Source organism: Physeter macrocephalus, chromosome 15 (genome assembly GCF_002837175.3).
Source record: "Physeter macrocephalus isolate SW-GA chromosome 15, ASM283717v5, whole genome shotgun sequence".
Lineage (NCBI taxonomy): Eukaryota > Metazoa > Chordata > Mammalia > Artiodactyla > Physeteridae > Physeter > Physeter macrocephalus.
Window position 1 is genome coordinate 77,624,803 of NC_041228.1, and position 22,926 is coordinate 77,647,728.

Below are 22,926 nucleotides of genomic sequence, written 5' to 3' on the forward strand. Positions count from 1 at the left end.
GCAAAAATAACAAGTATTCAAGAGACAATTTATGGTTCTTAGTCTAATCAAATTTATTTATCCTTCTAAGCAACATGTTTTTATTTATATCTAATTAAATATTTTATTAATGCAGGTGGACACAGAAAGAAATCTGTCAAGTTCCTCTCCACAGCAGTTCTTTTTCAATTTTGAGAACTCTGGGTGAAGTCACCTTTCTCTTTTCTTTTCCAAGTTAAATCATTCCAGTTCCTTTCATTTTTCTTCACAGAGCATGCCTTAAACTTTTCCATTTTTTTCTGACCTATCTGAGTTTCTTGACATTTTACTAATGTTTAAGAGATCATTGATTTCTAGGCAAAGTACTGGAGAGCCAGCTTAGTAGTACAGCATCTTTTTCTAGTCATGAGGAAAAACAGTGAATCCTCTCCCATGGAAATGCTTGCAAGTACATTAGACAGATGTTCTGAGGAAACTAGATTCAACACATTTGGCACACACACACAAAAAAACTTAGGAGATTGTTGTTGAGATCTTACAATCATACTTTTATCAAATCAGCAGTTAAAATTAATAAATGAAGAAATCTGAGGCTATGTCTATTCCATTAATTCGCCAATATCTTCAATACACATTTTGCACTAAGCTGACAACATAACAGAAAGGGGGGGATATAATTCCTGTCCTCGGGGCATTTATGATGTCTTAGGAGAAAAATAACAGAAACAAGAAATTATACATGCTCAAGAAAAAAAACACACAGAAACTTCAAAAATAACAGGATAGAAACTGAGTCTGTAATTGCTGAAAAAATGAAGAACACAGAAATGATGAAAGTCAAGTTGGATAATCCAGTGGCAAGATTTCTAGAGTAAGCTCATTTTGAAGTGGCAAATTCGTAGAGGTTATCTAATCCACATCCATCCCATGTGCTTCATCTTTCTCACGAAGAAAGGCCGTGCTGATATTGAAATGAGAGAGCTTCTCGTTCATCACAGCTTTCAAGATCAGTTCAATTTAATTAGTTTTCCTCTTCCCAAAGGAAAAGATTTTCATCTTCAAAAATATAAAATATTTCTAATGTGCTTCTGTTGCTGATATCTAAGGATGCCTCAACTTGGCAAAATAGGCAGGCTTGGCCAAGCGTTTCAAAGGAGCAATGATAGTTATTTTCTCTTACTACTCGGTTGAGATTTGTTCTTGAGTTCTGGAATCTGTTATTTAGGACGTTGTTATTCTCATCCACTACTTCAAAGATTTCATTTGTCTGATTTCCAGGGTCTTGTATATTTGAATTCACATGACCCACAACTAGCAAAAACGTGTGCAAGAAATTCTTTAAATATGATTGAAACTTATTTAAATTATTTTCTTCCTCTAAGCCCAAGAAGTTAATTCTTTTTAATTTTCTCCTTTTATCCATCAAGCCAAATGTGCTATTAAAATAAAGCCAATCCAATGTACTGCCAATGGCATTATCAATAAATGCTTTTCTACTACTTGCTTTATCGTTCTTATCTCTGAACATGTTTTTGTTTGACTGTAGTAAACACGGGTGTATTTTCATCCATAATTGGAGACTCAAAGAATTTTCAATATCAGAATCTTTGCAATATGCAAATCCTCGGTGTTCCTCATTTACAGGCTGGTTAATAACAGTTAGTATTGGGCAATGTTGACCACAAATATTATAGAGTTTATCCAAAGAGTCACCTTCCTGAAGTGCACCATGAATTACATTATTACCAGGCAATGGCTGGTTTTTAATAGTATCACCAGAGACAGGATGGACTTTGTTACCAGCAGATGTGAAGACATGAGTGACAGATGTGCATACTCTCTCTGACCTATGATTACACTTCTCTTCTGCATGGTGGTTTGGTATTCTCTCCTGGGAACGAGTTTTATTTTGAACATCCAGCAAATCCTCGCGAAAAGGCTCCGAGTCACTACAATGAGGCATGTTAAAATAATTGCATCTCAGTTCAGGAGGTTGAGTCAGATCCTCCAATTCTGACGAGGACAGTTCAGCCATGTTTGGGCCTGGGGCCAAATTTCCAAAATGTGAATACAGTACTTCACTGCTGTTATTATCAAGTAGAGTATCCACTGATGTGGTGTCTGCATTGCCACACATGCCAGAATTTTCAAGAGATGATACTCTTAGCAAATGATTTTCTTTCAGGAGCCACTTGCCCTTGTCAATCAGTACCCCCTCTTCCATGTCTCTGAGAATTCTGTTATGACCATTTTGTTCAGTACCATGTTCCACAATGTCTTCCCCATAGTAACTGGCCCTCACATTATTAAAATCACATTTATCTCGCCTTTCCTCCTGAAATTTCTGCAACACAGTTGAATTACTAGATACCCGTTCAGAAGGGCCAAATGGCTGACCTTCAGAATCATAAAGACCTACTTTACCAGCACCCCGAAATTCCACAGAATCATAAGGACAAACCTGAGATGTGTGTGTAGACCCAGAAAAAAAAGATGGTTTCATAATCTCTGCTTTACCATAAAGTTTTTCTATTGTCCTTTTAACAAATCCTTTACTATATTCTTTCTCTTGGGCCATATCCTCACCACCATCACTGGATGTTTTATATGACTGTTCATTCTCACTGTCTTGTCTATAATCTGACCAATCAGAAGTCCCTGACCTTTTGAAGTCATTTTTAAAATTAAGGAGAGACTCTGCAAAACTTCCAGTTTCCATGCTTTCCACCATCTTTTTTACTCTCATTTCAGTTTCTCCTTCAATGAGCTGCTTTTCAGTATTTTGCTTAGAATCATAGCAAAATACTAAAGATGGTGGTGCTGCCAGCCTCCTACTGATTGTCTCACAAATGACACCATTCCTTCCTTCTTCTTCTGTAATGTTCCTGCTGGAGACTTTGATCAATTCCAAATTTTTACTAGCCTCTAACTCCTTTTGGATCAATTCTTCAGTAGCTTGCTCTCCTGAATTTACCTTTGTATTAAAGATATCAGTGTTCTGGTTTTCTAATTCTTCAGAAGATTCCAATTCTGAAATGTTTCTTTCACTTGATGTCATGCTGTTGGTTATTGAGCCTGGTTCTTCAGAAGTCTTTGAGTCTTCCTTATCAAAAGATGTATATGCATTTTTATCCTGAAATTTCTTTAATGAACAATTTTTAAATTCATCTAGAGAACTATGTTTCCTATGAAGTTCTGGTTCAGTTGCATCTTGGAAAAAGCCACCGTGGCTTAAATTACTGACATTTTGGTGTGACACCAATATACTAAAGCTATGTTTATACCCAGGGTCTGCCAAAATATTTAGGTCTTTCTGAACTTCACCAACTCTTTCTAACTCTTTGGTCAATTCCAAATTATCAGTATATGTGTTTTCTTTGGAATTTAAAAAGTCACTGGTATTGAAGACTTTGATGGGAATGTAGGCCTCATCAACTGGGCAAGCCGTCTCACAGATACGGTTTTCCTCATAAGCACAAGCCTTATGAGAAGACACAGTGCCAGTAAGTGAAGAAACCTCTCCTAGGAAACAAGCCTTATTCATGGAGGTCTGATCCGTGGTACAGCCATCACTGGGGAAAGAATTATCACTGAGGTCCCAAGTCTCTTTTGGAGGATAAGTCTTATTCACAGTGCACACCTCACATGGAGAGCAAGTCACCTCTGAAACACAGACTTCAGAGACACTGTCCTCACTCGCAGAACAGCCTCCATCTAAAGAGATTTTCTGTGTTTTCTCATTTTCAATGCATTTAGGAACTATCTGAATGTTGGGTGTAGAACAATTTGCAGAAAGATCTACTGGAACCATGTCCTGTTCTTTCTCAGTGAGTCCAAAGTGATTTGTGGTTGATTCCACTAAACTGGCAACAGCAGCCTTCAAGTCATCTGCTTCCTCTGTGACGGCAATGTGCTTCAGAACCTCCAACAACGCAAGTATTTCTGAAGTTCTGCTGGTAGTCTTGTGAGCATCACCTCGACAGAAGCTATTCATACCTCCCTTTAGGTTTAGCACCAGGAGCCAAGCTAGAAGAACATTAGTAGATGAATTATATATCGGAGAAGGAAAGCGAATATCTGCAAGTGAACCTGGCATTTGAACAACTCCATTCTGAGTCTTGTGACCACTAGGAACTAAAGCTTGCAGTTGGCGAACCAACCAGACTGGTAACAGGTGTTTTGGAGTGTCCTCTTCCGTAAGATCTACTTGAATGGCAGCCTCTACACTTTGCCCTTTTGTAGCTAGGTTTATGTCTTTGTAAACAAGGTTTACCTCTTGTCCTGACTTTTCAGCAGATACCTGACTTTTAGTATTAGCATCATCAATAGCTGACTGTGACAAAGTACGATATTCATGGATGGAAAGCAAGTAAGCATCCTTCAGAGATTCAGCCTGGCTCCCATAGAGATCTTTGGTAAGTTCTTCACTGTTTTCTTTGTCAAAAGATGTACCAACCTCTTTCCCTAGATTATCTCCTGTCAAACTGACATTTTCAGTTATATGTTTATTACCTTCCAGGACAAAATTATTTCCTTTTCCAGAACTTTTGTGGGAATTATTTCTTGGAAAACAACTGTTGTTATAACCTACCACACTCCTTTCCTTTGTGCATATTGGAGCTGACTGTCTAGGTTGCAAAGCTGAATCTGAACTTATGTTCTGCAACCATCTGTGTACATAATTTTGAACTGAATGATGAATAATAGCCTCAGGAAAAACAGCTTTTTTCAAAGAAGCTAAGGAATTTGCCCTGGTTGTGACATGTTGTTTACTTACAATAGTATCTGATTTCAACCTATCACCTTTTTGTTTTTTCTGGCTTCTTAAAGTTATGTGTGAATTATTAACTTTTGAAACTAAACTCTTCTTTGACGTTCCTCTCAAATACCAAGGTGCTATTTCTGCTTGAGCCTGTGGTCCACAAAAAGCATTGGGTTTCTGCTCAAGAAAGTTAAACATATGAAATAAATTTTCATTTTCAAAAGTATTTTTGCAATATCTAAATTCATTATGGGAAAACACTTTTTCTCCTCGACCAATTTCTCTTTTTGTAGGTCCTCCTAAGTTTACTTTGTTTAGTGGTCTGGATTTTCTTTTGGCTAAAAGTCCCTGAACCTTAGGATTATGAATAGTATTTAATTTATTTCTAGGGAGATTCCTGGAATTCACAGCATTATTACTTTCGGAAGAAAAATAATTTGATTCAATTACCATATCACTTGCATGGAGGTCTTTCTCACAAAATATCTCTCCTTTAAGGGGACTACGTGAATCTTGCAGTATGGTTTCCTGTGCAATTCTACCTCTTGTGTTTATTCTCTTACTCTTCCTGGGGATTCCTTTCCTTGCAATCTCCCCACCCTGATGCTTGGAATTTATCACATGCTGCTGAGATTTCATCTTCTTTTTGCTGGCAATAGATGATGAAATCTGCTTTTCATTTTCTGGAAGTTTTGTTAAACCACACTGAGAAAACTCACTAATTAGTTTGTCAATTCTTGTGGTGACAGTAGACGATCCTACTGAAGCTGGGGTCTCTGAAATAGTTTTGTCATTTCCAGAGTTGTTACCTGAAGAATGAGTTGCATCTGCTAAAAAAGGGCTGTTACCATAAGTTCTTAAATTCTTGACACTAGTTTTGTTGTCTGCTGTTACACTATCAACTATACCTTCCTCCACAACTGAGTTTTCTGATGTAGTCTGTGGCAAGCCATCATTATGGGACATCTCTAACATCTTCTGACTTGTAATTTCTACAACACCAGCGCTTAGTGCGTTTGATTTGAGCAGTCTGCTTTCCTTTTTCCTTTCTAAAGATGACTCTACCTGCTCATTGTTATCAACTTGAACAAGTACTGGTCTATTGGATACTGATGACATTTTACTGCAAGAATGTGTGAACATGTGATACTCAGATTTGTTTTCCCCATCTTTCCTTTCTTCACTATAGGAAAACTGCCCAATCATTTTCTCTTGCACTTCAGTTTCAGATACTAAGGTCACACTCCCTATCACAGATTTCTTTTGCCTGACTCTCCTTGGTCCAGGTGTAGGGGGCCTATAAAAATGATGTTTCGCTTGATCCTGAGTTCCCTGGGTGGCATTTGTGTCCATAGCAGCATTCTCCCAACTAGCAGAATTGCAAGTTTCAGTATCCTGATCTCTCATTGGACTGTTGATCTCCTCTGCCAAGCTGCCCTCTTGATTATTGCCTTTCTCCAGAGGTGAGACATCTGCAGACAATGAACATGCTGTAATCTTTAAACCAGATGATCCATCATCTGTTCTTCCTGGGAAACTGCTTATCTCACTCTTTTCATCATTATTAGAAAGATCAGCTCTACAGACAGTGGTTGTCCATTTTATGGTCTCCTCCTCTTTTATCTTGAATCGAACTTTCATCTCAACTGTCATAGTACCATCTTGATTAAAAATAATTGATTTCTCAACATCATCTTCAGAAGGATATATCAATAAATTCTGAGAATCATTTTTTTCTAAGGCCAAGTAATTTTCAGAAGCAAAAGAATGGTCTGAGTAGCAATCATTATTCTGCATTTTGTCAGAAGAAACAGAATAAATCTGAGACCTTGGGCTTGAAGGTACATGTGTGCTCACTTTCAAGATTTTAAAAGTAAAAGATGCCCCACATCAAAATATAAGGTGGAAGACAGAGAAGTTATAAATATCCAATAGAAGAGGCAGCAAAGAAAGAAAACAAAAAATAATTAGTATGAAAAATACCATATTTTCTAAATTTCATAGTAAGATGTTGTTAATTAAGTTTCTCACCTCTATATATTCACTGGTCAATTTCGTTCACTGTAATATCTGGTACATTTCTACAAACTACTCTTTAAAAGAGAACTTATAACTCTACTTCAATGAGGAAATTCACAGAATTTTAATCTTAACGAGTTTAATAAGGCAATTTTAAAAGGGAAAGTATAAAGTAGAAATTGCTAAGGATTCTAGCAAAAATAAAGGGATTTTTGTGGGATTTGGTTTTGTTGTTTTATTCTGTTCACCAGTACTGAAATTGGGGTCTAACCAAGTGTTGCTCACCTAGTCATATAAGCAAGTAATAATTTACGGTGGTATTCATTTTCCTACCTGTGTATATCGAAGAGAGATATCTATACCATTATGAAAGTAAAAACATTTTTAGAATTTATTTTAAAGGCTAGGTTAATCTAGTAATAATTATTAATTTAGCATTCATTTTGTATAATCAGTGCATTTAATTTAATATCAGTCACAAAAGAGAACAGAGCTAGTCAAAGACCCAGATATCTAGGTATTTTTTTTAATGTGTACCTCTAGAGATAACCTTGGAACTCATGCTTTCTAAACTCAGTCAGATTAGTAGTTTGTATAGATGTGCACATGCTTACCGTCAATTAAATACCTTTAGTTTCAAATTATAAGCCTAGAGATACTTCCTCTTATTTTTAGTATACTTTCACCAAAATTATAAATGAAAATGTCTCACTCATCATTTTTTAAAGTAAAACTTAACAAAGCCCTCAGATTCCCTGAAGCCATTAAAAATCATGCTCAGAAACCCACATCAGACAGAAGACAATAAAATCATTTTGATGAAATGACCAAGGTGAACTAGCACTACCCTGCACATAAGATATTGGGCAGCTGATGCCAACGAAACAGACACATGAACAATTGGCTATTTAGTATATCCATGAAATAACTAAAGAACAACAGTAAGGAACAGTTGAGTCTGCCTAGTTTAGCAATAAGTAAAGGAATTAACACCACTTAAAATGTGTATCATTCCACGTTTACTTAAAATAAAAATTAAAAAGGAAGTGTAAATGGCAATCAACACGTTCGCCTGGAGCTAAAATACTGAGCACTGTGAATAATGAGATCAGCTCTGCCTGAAAAAGGGAATTTACAGCCTATCCCACACTCCTGGGTGCCAAGAGGCACTCCTCCCCTATCCAAAGGATAACGTCTCATTGGACGGCATCTCCTAAGGAACTATCAACCCAGAGTACTGTTAACCAGCATGAACTGGCTGTATGAACCTTTTTTTTTTTAATAAATAAAAAGTGGATTTAAGGGCCTGTGATTTTTACTGGAATAACTTCAGAAAGTAGAGCATGTATGTAGTTAGAGGTTTCTTTCTTTTTTTTTTTTTGGTCACACAGTGCGGCATGCAGGATCTTAGTTCCCTGGACAGGGTTCGAACCCGTGCCCTCTTCTGCAGTGGAAGCGTGGAGTCCTAGCCACTGGACAGCCAGGGAATTTCCAGAGATTTTTTTTAAATACGTCGATCAACTAACCTGAGCTCAGCTATGATCTGCATGGTATTATTTAGAGAAAACTCTGCAACTACCAGAGTGTCACTTACACATATTTCACGGAATTTAGAATTCCTCTCTAAATCAATGGTGGCACTATGATCTTTTATCTAGGTATTAGATGCAAAAACAAAAACAGAAAAATAAATAAATAAACCTCATCAATTTAAACAGATATATCATTGACTGATTGACTTCAAAAAATCTTTTTAAAAAAATTATCAGATGATCTCTACGACTCTCTCCAGCTACAAATATAACAAATTTCAGTTTAGAATGTTTTGATCCTCTCCTTTTCTGTGATGAAGGAAATCGGTCAATTAAGATGAATTTTTGTTGTTGAGATTAAAAAAAAAAACAACTCAGGGTTACAAATAAGGACTATATATTTAAGTGACTTACTCTTTCTGCTTTCTGACCTCGCATTTCTCTTGGGGTACACACGGTGAGAGATTATCCCCGGTACTCTAGCAGGAAGCAAGTACTTTTGGATGTCATAATTTCCTGGTTTAAATGGCTCCCTTCCTGCTGCCACCACAGCTCCAGAGCTCAGGATCACAGCCTGGAGACTGGGAACCTAGGGGGAAAATATCAAAGAGTTATGGTCCTGACATGAGCAGCATGAAGTTTTGTTCTTTCCATACGGTGAGTTTATAACTGATTAACTCAACAGCCTCCTGGGTTTGAAAGTGATAATCACTCACCACTCACTGGGCACCAAATGACGTATACAAAATACCGAAGAACCAAAGGGGAGGGGGGAAGGGGGTGTTAGACCAACACCCGTCTTCAGCCCACAGCTGGCACAGGCCCACCGGTCTTCTGCCATCATAACCAAAGAAACCTTTAAAGAGTACACAGTACTGCCCCTGTCCTCCCCACCCAAGCATCCAGCTGGGAAAGGGCCTGACGGACACACCAGGACCAGGAAAGTGACACAGGTCACAGGAAAAGGCTTTCTGTACCCAAAAGAATGTCACTACTGGCCACGCCTTTTCAAGAAATATCGTCGAGGGCTTCCCTGGTGGCGCAGTGGTTGCGCGTCCGCCTGCCGATGCAGGGGAACCGGGTTCGCGCCCCGGTCTGGGAGGATCCCACATGCCGCGGAGTGGCTGGGCCCGTGAGCCATGGCCGCTGAGCCTGCGCGTCCCGAGCCTGTGCTCCACAACGGGAGAGGCCGCAACAGAGGGAGGCCCGCATACCACAAAAAAAAAAAAAAAGAAATATCGTCGAGACAGATTCTGTGCCAACACATTCTATAACGCGAGGCTCAGAGAACTGAGCGTGCGAGGGGAAAAAAAAGAGCCCCACGGGGCCCAAGCCTTGTTGCATTGACCCGGAAACGAAGAACGGCCACCGGGGGGAGCCAGCGCCCTCCCATGAGCAGGGAGCACGCAGGCACGCAAGCACACGCACAGGCCCGGGAAAAGCCTTCCTTCCCCGGGGCCGCCATCACGTCCCTCACGATGCTCACCTTCCTTCCGTCCGTGGCGTAGAGCTTGGTCACCGGGCGCTGCATGACTTCCGTCAGGTGCTGCAGAAAGGCCTCGAAGCTCTGCGTGACCCTCCTGCTCAGGAAGACTGCGCGCCTCGTCTTCGGGTCGCCATTCATGAAGACCACTAGCCTCCGCGGCGCGCGCAGCATGCCGGGAGCGGCGGGAGCGGCGGCGGCGCGTGCGCGCTGCGCGTGCGCGCTGAGTGCCCGGCTGCTGAGCCAGGGCCGCGGGCGCTGGCGGGCCTTGTCCAGGTCTACCGGCTGCATCTTCCTGCCGTGGGAGCACAGGTACGACTGGCCGTCCTCCAGCTCCTCCAGGCACGTGATGCTGTGCCTTCCTCGGGGGGTGCTGATGTTCCTCACCCCGAAGGGTAGAGGCACCTTCCCCGACAAGTTATCCAGCAGAGCATCCAATGTCTTGAAAGAACGAGGGTTCAGCACCACCCGGACGCCGCCAAATTGCGGGTCTCCGCTCTTGTAGAAGCTGATCCTTTTGGCCACTACAGGCTGAGTGACGCCCAACTGGCGAGGAGAAGGAACCTGACCTTCAGAAGAAATCCGACGAATCATGGAAAAACTGGTGGAAGGAGTTTCACTCATTTTGGTTGAGACCTGGAGAGGGAAGGAAATTATTCATCTTCACACCGTGAAGAGTAGGTGCTAATGCTAAAGCCAGCTACCGATAGCTGTTCCTCGAATTTCATTCATTCATTCATTGATTCATTCATTGTACCTATCTATTTTGAAAGATAACTTTCGGGGCTTAAAATAAGACATAAAAGCAGCAGTTAAGTAAGGGTATTTATAATTGAAACATTAAAAACAACCTAAAGACACTAATAAGGGCCTAGGTAGATAAATCATGATGTATACACCCATGGAAAATTATGAGCCGTTGAACATGGCTTTATTTATTGGCATAGAAAAATGGTCATGACCTATTTATTACTAAGTGAAAAAGCAGCTTATAGAATACACATGCTATGCCATTGACAATGTGTACAATATTTATTATACTAAAAGAAGAAAGTCTGAAGTATATACACCCCATTGTTGATGGTGGTTATCTCTGATGGCAGAGCTATGGATAATGTTTGTGTTTTTTATACATTGCCAAATTTTGTGAATCTTTAAAATTAGCAGGTATTGTTGAATAGTTAAAAAGTCAGAAACCATCATCCAATGAGAAAAGAGAGTTTTGCAACTGATCGATTTAGTTCTGCACGTCCTGGCAGTTAAAGAAAAGGGAGAAAACAGGAAAAGTTTATAAAGTCCAAATTGTCTGTTGGATGGAATCAAATGAACTCATCTAGAGGATATTAGCTCCTGATAGTAAATTCTAGAAGGAATGTATTATATATATCCTTAAATAAGGGCCATGTTAAGGTAGTGTAAGATGTTTCCATTACAGATTGTAGAACATGCAGGTAAATTATCTAACACACTACTAATCTTACTTTGGGAAACGCTGCACTAAACAAATATTTTTAGAATGAATGACATTACTATGGGCTGCTTAGAATGGTGCAATCTGGTTACTGCTCCCTGTAGTGGTTCTAAAGTGAGCACTTCAGGAGGGAATTTAAGAGAGCCATTTTCACCAATCACTGAGGTTTTTCTCTTCCACTTTCCAAGTGAGGCCAGAGTCTGACTGACAAGTGAGCAGCTTGTGGGAGGGTTTATCTGATGCTGGGCTTGTTTTTCATTGGTAGCATAGTGTGGCTATTTTCTGTTGTTTTAAATCAATGTAATTATTGGTGTCTTTTGACAGAGTAAGAATGCCCTGCAGCCTTGAAGACAAATTGAACAAACTAAATAAATATGATCAGTATTAACAGAGATGAACAAGGCATGTCTGTCATTATAAATCAGCTATAAATCTGGCCCAAATCACCTAGTTAAATGTTTGCAAGCTGTTGTCTAAGACTCTTCATTTATCTCCAATACGATTTACAAGTCTCATTTATATGTAACTTAGGAAAATGCATTCAGAGATGAGCCTAGAAATTAGATGTGTCTCCCCTTCTCTCTTCCCAAGCAGTTTAAAGTAATGATAACACTTAAGACACTAAAGGCACCTGTAGCAGGCATGCGCATCAGGAGCTGGGGAATCCAGCTTTGCAGTGGAGTCAGCAAAACCTCAATCTCCCCTCATCCTCAGCTGATAAACTGTGCCGTGCCCTGAATCTCCAGGCCCTCACCCGCTGTGAAAGGGATGAATTCCTTCAGTATTTAAACAAGACTTCAGAACTCTTTGCCTCTAACTACTTTTTAGGTTGGTTTACTTAGTATTTATTTGAAAATATTTTACATGAATAATGTTTGAGGCACATTTTTCACCTAATTTTGGAAATTATATTTATCTATATGTAAGTGCGTATAGTGAGGCCTTTAATTCCAGTCGTTTTCTGCCTGGATCTCACTATTTGTGGAGAGCTGTTGACCTGGTCGTCATGTTGACAGCACAGTTATGTGAGCTGATATGCTAAGGGTTTTGTTTTGGGGTTTTTTTTGGTTTTGAATTCTTCGTTTTGGGCTAAAATAAGAGAAAGGAGATTTTGTGCTGGGACCAGAAAGGAGACCATGGAAGATAGGGTCAACTGGAGGGAAGAAATGGCCCCCATTGTCCCTATCCCACTGCTGCCCAGTCCTGATCATTGGTTTTGAACCTGATGCATGAAGGGAAGAAGCTAAAGTTACCACATCCTGGGAAGATGCCATATGCCCAGCAGTGGAGCGTTTACAGAACAAGTACTTGCAGCAGGGTAGTGGCCAGGCACCTTGATGAGGAAGCTGTAGCAAAAGCAAAGTGAAAATGCAAGTTCCTCTGGTCCTAGTTGCATGTAAGAGGATCTCTGGGAACTCCTAGGAGTCACTGGGGGAAGTTTTGGAGAGTGGTGAGATTTTGCATACGTGTGGGTAAGGTTTAAGAGCCTATGGTGAGGTGGCCATTGCACAGAGCATGGTGAAGAGTCAGTATTAGGGGTGAATAAAAGGATCTCTGTGCATACAGTGCACAGTATCATCACTGCGGAACAGAGTGCAAAGTTGATGCATTCCAGAGGGAGTGTTTCAGCCTTCGCCTTGACATCATCATATGTATGTCCTACAGTGTCCATGGGAAAATCACAGAGCAATTCAGTAGCACAACTGAGGAAGAGTCACGGTACCATGAAAACATCAAGGAGAGATGCTGAGGGTGGGAAGAGGTGGCGGCCTCCAGAGGAAGAGCTGTGTACAGCTGAGGTGCCAGAGGCACAGAGTGGGGGGATGCCCTCCAGGGAGAAGGCAGGGATTAGCGCAGCCCAGACGCGGTCAGTCAGCCTTGACAGGAGGGTGTCCGCTTTTGTGAAACAGAGCTACCAGCCTCCGCAACTTTTGGCTACCCTGTCTTAGTAGTGCACCTTTCGTAATCAGCTTTAAAGACTAATCGGAATTATTTGGATGGAAATTTTTTTAATGTTTCTTTACATACATTTTAGATAATAAGGTTTATTCTTTGCCCTCTGAAATCTGATAATGCAGTAGGATACTTAGGGGCTATGTAGGGAACAAAAAAACTGAGTACTTAAAGTGGTCTAATTCTTCTCCCAGCAGGTTATGCTGAGGGAGAAGTGGAGGTGGACTGAGGGAAACGAGGAAGCTGGGATCTTAAGGCCCTCTACTTTCCTCACCACTCACTGCCCTAGAGGTAGCAAAGGACCCAGTTAACAGTTTCTTGCCTCCAGCCCAAATTATATTGAAATCTTCTTCTAATGGCCTGACGCTGGCTATCGATATCTTTCCCACTTCTCTGCAAGCTCTTCATTGCCTACAGTCAGACCACGGACCTGTCATGGATACTTGCATTGCTTTTTAACATAAAGCGGATTTTTTTTTAACACCCTTGGTTTCACTAGGTTCAACCATTGTTATGCTGATCCGTGCCTTCATTGGTCTGAATCATCTGTGCTGCTCAGAGCTAAATAGTTGCCTCTACCAAGAGGGCTGTACCTTCTCTCCACTACTCACTTGACAAAACAGATGACGGATTCACAAGATGCAGGTGCATCATGTCCTAATGATATTTTTAATTTTTCTAGCATGTAGTAGGAATTCAAGCAATTCAGAAAGAAAAATGAAGTAGAAAACAAAACATAAGAGAGGTATATTCATAATGTTCTATAGCAATTCAGAGATCTGATGCTGCAAGAAAAAGTAGTTCATCTCACAGGTCATAACGCTGTGGGGTGGCCTTGGGGGTGAGGGCTCAGAAGAGAAGCACACGGCAGCCACAGCGCTGCTAAAGCACAAGCAGCTTCCTCCTTCTTAAGGTATTGCACAGATTGCTCTAAAGAGTTAACAGAGCTTTTATAATCAGAAGAAAACAAAACTTTACCCATGTTTTAATACACTCGAACTGCTTGATTTCCTGATACTGAAGTTCCCTCCTACTTTAGTATCAGCATATTGTGAAGGTTTCTTGCATATTTGGGTAAAGATAATATTAGCAGTATTTATTGTTTTTCTAACGGTTACATACAGAACACAAATATGTAGGCTAGATATGTAAAATAAAGTAAAACTGGCTAAAATAGATTATTTTCAAAATAAAGATTTTAAATAGTTTTGTACTTACCAGAACTTGAAACTTCCCTTATAAAGGAAAAGATGGGTTAAGTTGTTTGAATAATTCCCATAAATGTTACCGGATATGTAACCTGCTTGTTTCGTGCAAGGAAACTAATGTCTTTGGATTTATTCTTAGTGTATCCACTCAGGGATTGAGTACAGCCAATTAATTTAATCCGAGGTGATGCTAATCACCAGACAGAATTCACCTTAAAGGGACCATAGCCAGAAACAAGCCAGTTCCCGGCATGCCCCACAGTTCTGAAATCTTCCTAGTTAGCTGCCCTTGCATTGCACCTTGCTTACCTAGTATCATTCTCAGGAGAAAATACTTCGCCAATTCATAAGCATTTCCCTCCCAGACAGCCTTAAGTCCTCATTCATTTTTATTAAAGAGAAAAAGTTGTTACGCTGCTAAAAATGACATTTTGTCATTCTTTGATAAGCAAGTCTGAGTCAGTATTTACTCATGGTAGTCATTAAAAAGAAAAGAACCTAAGCCTTTTGCTTTTGTTTTGTTTTGTTGCTTTACTTTTAAAACTCTAGGTGTTTTTTTTTTAATTGGAGTATAATTGCTTTACAATGTTGTGTTAGTTTCTGCTGTACAATGAACTGTATCGGCTCTATGTATACGTGTATCTCCTCCCTCTTGGGCCTCCCTTCCCCCCTCAATCCCACCCATCTAGGTCATCACAGAGCACCAAGCTGAGCTCCCTGTGCTATATAGTAGGTTCCCACTAGCTATCTACTTTACACATGGTAGTGTATTTATGTCAAACCTAATCTCCCAATTCATCCCACCCTCCCCTTCCCCACCACCGTGTCCACACATCCATTCTCTACATCTGCGTTTCTATTCCTGCCCTGAAAATAGGTTCATCTGTACCATTTGTTTAGATTCCACATATGTGTTAATATATATTTGTTTTTCTCTTTCTGATTTACTTCACTCTGTATGACAGACTCTAGATCCATCCACATCTCTACAAATGACCCAATTTCGTTCCTTTTTATTGCTGAGTAATATTCCACTGTGTGTGTGTGTGTGTGTGTACACACACACACACACACACACACACACACACACCCCACTTCAGACTATACTACAAAGCTACAGTTATCAAGACAGTATGGTACTGGCACAAAAACAGAAATGTAGATCAATGGTACAGTATAGAAAGCTCAGAGATAAACCCACGTACCTATGGTCACCTAATCTATGACAAAGGAGGCAAGAATATACAGTCTCTTCAATAAGAGACTGGACATCTACATGTAAAAGAATGAAATTAGAATACTACCTGTTCCTTTTTATTGCTGAGTAATATTCCACTGTGTGTGTGTGTGTGTGTGTGTGTACACACACTTCCTGGTGTGTGTACACCAGCTCATAGAGTCTGTGCTCCACAACAAGAGAAGCCACCGCAATGAGAAGCCCGTGCACCGCAAGGAAGAGCAGCCCCCACTCGCCACAACTAGACAAAGCCAAGGCGTAGCAGTGAAGACCCAATGCAGCCAAAAATAAATAACTTTGTATAAAAAAAAAAAGAGACTACGTAACACCATACACAAAAATAAACTCAAAATGGATTAAAGACCTAAATGTAAGACCGGACACTATGAGACTCTTAGAGGAAAACATAGGAAAAACACTCTTTGACATAAATCACAGCAAGATCTTTTATGACCCACCTCCTAGAGTAATGAAAATAAAAACAAAAATAACCAAATGGGACCTACTTAAACTTTAAAGCTTTTGCACAGCAAAGGAAACCATAAACAAGACAAAAAGACGACCCTCAGAATGGGAGAAAATATTTGCAAATGAAGCAACGGACAAAGGATTAATCTCCAAAATATACAAACAGCCTTTGTTTTTAACGTAAGCACTCTTGCTTATTATGGTATCAATGTAGTTCTATGAAAATGGCTGTAAATGTAACAATTTGCCTACTCAGCATAACGGGACACATGAGAGAGGCACCACCCAGAAGTGATGTGACACTTCTGCACACACAGCTCTCCCACCGCTCTGCTTAATCATCATGGGGTTTGAACGTGTTTCAGGGCTTTGTCCCACATGCAGTCCCCAGATGACACGCGCTGCCTCTGATGGCTACCCGTAGCCTAACCTGATTTGAAGATACCTCACCTAATGAGATTTACCAGGCTTCCCGCCTCAGCTCTGAACCGCAAAGACAAGGTCCTCTGGGAAAGAAGGACCAGGTTCACACTTGTGCTGCCAGACGTTGCCTCCAAACAGATCACAAAAGGAAAAAGATTATAAAGCTGCACGGTTTGCCTTGTAAATGCTGCTTCTGTAACAAGTGACCAATTAAAAAGTAAAACGAGTAAGGGAGGGAGGGAAGAAGGGAGGGAGGGCAGAGAGAGAGAGAGAGGCACTGAGTGAAGGAAGGAAAGACAGAGGGAAGGAAGGGAGGGGGGTAGATAAGAGAAACAGTAGTGTTTAACTTGATACAGACCTCCGTTTATAACCATCACCATCACACAGACAGGGCAATCATTAAAGAAATGCGGGTACAGGGTAGCAATAGGCATGAATGGCATTATTACCAGCTCAGAATTGAAGTGTCCATCTTAAAAGTTTGGAGTTAGATATAATCTGCTCTTAAATAGCTAAGGACTAATGAATCCTATAATCCACGTCGGACAAACAATTCACATCCATTGGTTCTATTTCAACAATGAAGGAATTTCAACTAAAGGAATTCCTTTGGGGCACGTCTAGAGAAAGTGAAATTTCATACCTATAAGTCAGCATGAAGGGGCCCTCCCTTTCCAAGCATCTCCCCTAACACACGTTCCACTCCCATGACTCCAGTCAGGAACAGGGACCAATACACCTGTTGCCCGATCATGCCACCATGCTGTCTTCCCGGCACCCCTTGTCTCTGGCAGACGCCACTGTAGGAAGTCTAAACCACTGCTTGTCAAGCTTGATCGTGCACACAGATCACCTGGGGATCTCTGTTCCATTCTGTCTGGTCACCACCGACCAAGGAGCCAGACCGCGGGGAGCCGGCGCACAGAGGTTAAGCATCTGTGCTCTAAAGTCAGACCTCAGTTCAAATCCTGTCTCTTCCTTCCAGGCCATTCACTTAATTTCTCTGTGACTGTTTCCCTGGCCATAAAATAGCGGGAAACACCCACCTTCTAGGCTCATTGTGAAGACTAAAACATATATTGCATGTTAGGCAAAGTGCCTAATGTCCTAATGTGTTCAATAAATGTAAATTATTATTTTGCCATGTCAATATTCTTTTAAAACACTTCCATTATTCTCACATGCTTTAGTAAATACTCCCACACCCTACGGTACCACACCGTTTGTGGTCCGACTCCAGCTTACTTTTCCAATTTCATCTCATGTGTCTTACTCAACAGTTTGAATTACTTGACATTTCTTAAATGTGGTTCCACACTTCTGCACACATTGTATCTCTTACTCAGTATGCCTTCTCTAGCCCTAACCCCCTGCCCTACATTACCGTCCACCTTTCCATCCCTTCCTTCAATAGCTCATCTCAGGAACCTTTCTTGCGCCCTTGCCTTCCCACTACGCAAGCATTCTCTGCTGAATAGATACCCTCCACTGTGCTCACTTATCTGTATAAATATATACTCTCTCACACTTGTCACCACACTGCCGTTGGTGGCTTCTTAGTCAATATGCTCATTAAGCAACAGAAGTGTAACTAATTTATTCCCTCAGAATTTCTAGAAACAGCTCAGTGCCGCGTACACACCAGACACTCGATAAGTATCTGCGAAAGGAATGATCCTCTGCTTGGGTTTAATGTAGTGTGTTATAGAGATATATATGCCTGAAGAACCCTGCCTCATTTTAACTGCTAGAATTTACCTCTCTAGGCAGATCCAAGGAGCCCAGGGAAGGGCTCAGATTTCCTCAGGAAGCATAATCATTTGGAGCAGTTAATATGGAACATGCCCTTTGTCATTCCCATCCAACCCACATGGAGCTCTGTGTAAGGTCCATTCTGATGAAGTTAAATTACTAGATGTTAAACCTGGATGGTCTCTACCTTGGAAATAATTTCCCACACTACTGATCTCCTGGACTTTGAAACAGGCATCTGTCATAGTTCAGGCTGCTGTAACAATACCACGAAGCGGGTGGTTTAAACAACAGACATCATTTCTCACAGTTCTGGAGGCTGGGGAGTCCAAGATCAAAGCGTCAGTCAATGTGGTTCCTGGTGAACCTTCTCTTTGGCATATCTGAATTGCAGCATCGCTCCTCTTGTGCTTTGGGGCCATTATTAAGTAAAATAAGGGTCAGCTGAACACAAGCACTGTGATACCATGCCAGTCAACCTGATAACCAAGCAACTGCTAAGTGACTAATGGGTGGGACACACAGGACAGAGGGATGATTCATGTCTCAGGTGGGATGGAGCTGACGGTGTGAGATTTCATCACGTTACTCAGAATGGTGCACAATTCATAACTTACGGATTCTTTATCTCTGGAATCTGAACAACAGAAAAAAATAGATTTTTTTAATAATTAACAGAGCCTCAGGGACCTCTAGGACTATAACAGAAGAGCTAACATTTGGGTCATCAAGAGTTGCAGAAGAATAAAAAAAAAGGAAATCCCACAAGGACTCAGAGGCAAAAAATATACAAATCAATTTTCACTGCCAAGTAAAGGAGCTGTTACAGTGGAGGATTAATTACTGGACTGAATGTCAATATTATGACATAGTATGAGTGTGTTTCGCGTTTGGTAATTGCAATCATTGTTGCTTTTGTTGTGGTCATCCATTTACAATTCTTGGTGTCAGTTTATTTCTCTCTTGTAAAAATAAAATACAGTGTGTGTGTGTGAAAAAAAAAAAAGAGTTGCAGAAGAAAAAGAGAAAGTAGGTGGGGCTGAAAAAAAATATTCCCAGAAATAACAGCTGAAAATTTCCCATAACTTGCAACAGAAAAACTATGATACAAGAAGCTGATTGAATCCCAGAGACAATAAACTCAAAGAAATTCACGCTAAGATGCATCATAATCAAACTTCAGAAAACTAAAGACAAAGAAAAAATTTTGAAAGCAACCAGAGATGACATATTACGTAGAAGACAAAAACAATTTGAATGACAGCAGATTTCTCATCAGAAACCACAGAGGCCAGAAGGAAGTTACAACCATTTTTCAAGTACTAAAATGAAAGCTGTGTCAACTAGAGTTCTATACCCACTGAACATATCCTTGAGGAACGAAGAGTAACCCAAACATGCTCAGATGAAGGAAAGCTAAGAGAATTTGTCACCAGCAGACTTACTCTGAAAGAATTTATAGAGATAGTTAACTAATAAAAAGGAAATTATGAAAAGAGGAATCTTGGAATATCAGGAAGGAAGAAAGAACAACAGAAAGACCATACATGTGAATAAATACAATAGACTTGCCTTTTCTGGAATTTTCTAAATTTTGGTTGACAATTGAGGCAAAAAGCATAATACTGTCTTACATGGTTCTTGATGTATATAAAGGAACTATTAAAACAAATATAAGTGGGGGAGATTAAGGGGAGCTAAGTTTTCTACACTTAAACTGGTAAAATGTCTACATCAGTAAACTGATAATTATGTATGTACAGTGTAACACCTAGAGCTACCACCAACATACACAAAGAGATATGCTCAAAAACAATATAGAAAAAGCAAAATGAAACTCTAGAAACCATTCACGTGTCCCACAGGAAGGCGTGAAAGAGAAAACAGGGAAATGAAAAAACAAAGAGAACAAAAAATAAAAAATAATATGGCAGACTTAAGCCCAAAGATATCAATAATTAGATTGAAGGTAAGTGGCCTCACATACTGTATGATTTTGTTTATATAAAATTTTTTAAATGACGAAATTACAGAACAGATTGGTGGTCGTCAGGGTTAGGGATGGTGTGGGAGAATGGTGGGTGTGGTGACTGAACAGTTCTGTGGCTTGATTGTGGGGTGGTTACACATGTGATGAAATGACAGAGAACCATACACACACATTTCCATCAACCCAAAAGGACACTTTGTCCCCATTTACAGTCATTTCTCATTTCCACCCATACCCCAAAGCAGCCACTAATCTACTTTCTGTCTCTGCAGATTTGCCTATTCTGGACATTTCATATAAATGGAATCATACAATATGGAGTCTTTTCTGTCTGGCTTTGTTTATTTATTAATAGCCTGATGTTTTTGAGGCTCAACTATGTTTTAGCATATATCAGTACATTGTTTCTTTTTATTGCCTAGTGGTGGTGTGGTGTATGAATATACCATATTTTGTTTATCCATTCACCAATTGATAGACATTTAGGTTTTATTACTAATCCTGTAAATCAAGCAGTCACATCAATTTTTAATGTGCTCCATACAACACAACAGGCATAGGCCTTCGTCTGGAAATAACTGCTAACGAGAAATACACAGGAACTAAATGACATGGGAGCCATAATTCCCAGTGCTGTAGCAGACTCACATTCCAGCTTCTAAAATTTATAGAGAAGAACTGAACTGATACCAAATTCCATGTATAAACAGCATCTATTTATCTACCCATCTAGCAGTGCTGTAGTAACAAGAACAATAATAGTAACAATAATAATAAAGTGTATTGATTACTTACTTTGTGCCAGGAACGATGCTTAATGCTTTAACTAAATTATTTCATTCAATCCTCGCAACAACGCTATGAGGTATGTACTATTATTATCCCTGTATTCCAGCTAGGAATACCAGGGTCAAGGAAGGAATCGTATTTTACCAAAGGACACATAATTACTAAATAGGGAAACCTCTTAACCACTTTGCAGTAATGTTCTCTATCTAATGTTAAAGTCTATATGTGTGTTGAGGGCATACTGTGGAGATCAAAAACACCTGGCTAAGATAAAAATGAATGAAATTATGCCATTTGCAGCAACATGGATGGACCTAGAGATTATCATACTAAGTGAAGTAAGTCAGAAAGAGAAAGACAAATACCACATGATATCACTTATACGTGGAATCTAAAATATGATACAGATGAACTTATCTATGAAACAGAAACAGACTCACAGACACAGAGAACAGACTCATGGTTGCCAAGGGGGAGGGGGGTGGGAGAGAGAGGTGGATTGGGAGTTTGGGATTATCAGATGCAAACTATTATATATAGGATGGATAAACAACAAGGTCTTACTGTATAACACAGGGAACTCTATTCAATATCCTGTGATAAATCAAAGAATATGAAAAAGAATGTATATATATATGTGTGTGTGTGTATAACTGAATCACTTTGCTGTACAGCAGAAATTAACACAACATTGTAAATCAACTATAATTGAATAAAATAAAATTTTTCAAATGCCTGGCTAAGGAGTTTTGATTCTATTCTGTAGAACACGGAAATGCACTGAAGACTCTTGAGCATGGAAATGACAACATCAGAACCGAACATCTCACTGACATTGCTAAGTCAGATGATTTGGAGGGAGGAGGCTGTGGTGACAGAAACTGGGGAGGTGGCCCTAAAAATAGTTAAATCAAGAGCTCCTGAGGGTCTGACTTAGAGTAATGAGAATAGAAATAGAAAGGAAGGAAATTATTTCCAAAAATCTCAGAGGTAGACCCAAAATAACATAACAATAGGCCGATTGTGGAAGGCAAGGAGAAAGGTAATTTATTTAATCCTTTAAATGAATAATCTACTGTATCTAAAGAAGCCAGTACAGAGCATAGTTCAGCAAAAGTTGTGTGAAGCAGGCAGAGAAAAGATGACAACAGGAGTTGGGTTTTTATCAAGTATTTGCTGTATCCTCGTTTAAATGGGCAACTCAAGTTTTTCAAGCCTGGAAAAAACTGTAGTGTCTATAACAACAATAAATCTATGTAAGAGGAGAGACTGTTAGGTCAGGAATTGTCTAAATCCATTCCATGTCATTTTTTTTTAACATACTTAGTTTGAGGTCACAGAAATGGTCCAGGTACTGATGTCCACAAAGCAGTCATTAATATGACATTCAAGATTGGGAGAGAGATCAGAAGAAGAGAGATTTTAGACGCATTCAAGTAGGGGCTGTAATTTGTGTCTTGGGATCACTGAGAGAAATAATTGTGAAAGTGGTGAATATTATTAATGTAATGAAACGAGCAAACTCTAGAAGTTATACAGTATTTACAGTTGTGATATGGACAGAGCCCCTGATGGACTTGATAGTTTAAGTTATGGTGAGATAACAAAAAGACCCCAAATTTACAGTGGAATTTCACATTTCCATCATTGGCTGACCAGATGAAACTGATCTAGATGTACCATGAATTAAAATTCAAAATGATCCTGATTAAAACGTCTTCAGGCCTATTATAGTCTTATGGAGAAATAGTATTATTGAAGCAGAATTCTATATATTCCAAGAATTTCTTAAACTATACTAACTTGAAGTTTATCATTTCTGTGACTAATATTTATTTTTAATTCAGGACAAATTAATGA

General features: G+C 39.8%; 1 protein-coding gene across 1 annotated transcript; it reads right to left on the reverse strand.

Annotated features, from left to right (window-relative positions):
* Positions 1-1,000: 1,000 nt before the first annotated feature.
* On the reverse strand, positions 1,001-10,399 carry RP1 (RP1 axonemal microtubule associated). The gene is made up of 3 exons (XM_024126932.1): positions 9,779-10,399; positions 8,707-8,881; positions 1,001-6,597 (listed from the first exon to the last, which is right to left on the reverse strand). Exons 1-3 carry the CDS (start codon positions 10,397-10,399, stop codon positions 1,001-1,003), a joined length of 6,393 nt encoding a protein of 2,130 aa, XP_023982700.1.
* Positions 10,400-22,926: the final 12,527 nt, after the last annotated feature.

What these genes read in the sequence shown, in the direction of transcription:
- RP1 (XM_024126932.1), bottom strand. Translation starts at nt 10,399, where the DNA reads ATGAGTGAAACTCCTTCCACCAGTTTTTCCATGATTCGTCGGATTTCT. An exon ending in ACGCCACGGACGGAAGGAAG is followed by an intron (nt 8,882 to 9,778) that starts GTGAGCATCGTG and finishes TTTTCCCCCTAG; the next exon opens with GTTCCCAGTCTCCAGGCTGT. An exon ending in GAGGTCAGAAAGCAGAAAGA is followed by an intron (nt 6,598 to 8,706) that starts GTAAGTCACTTA and finishes AAATCTTGAAAG; the next exon opens with TGAGCACACATGTACCTTCA.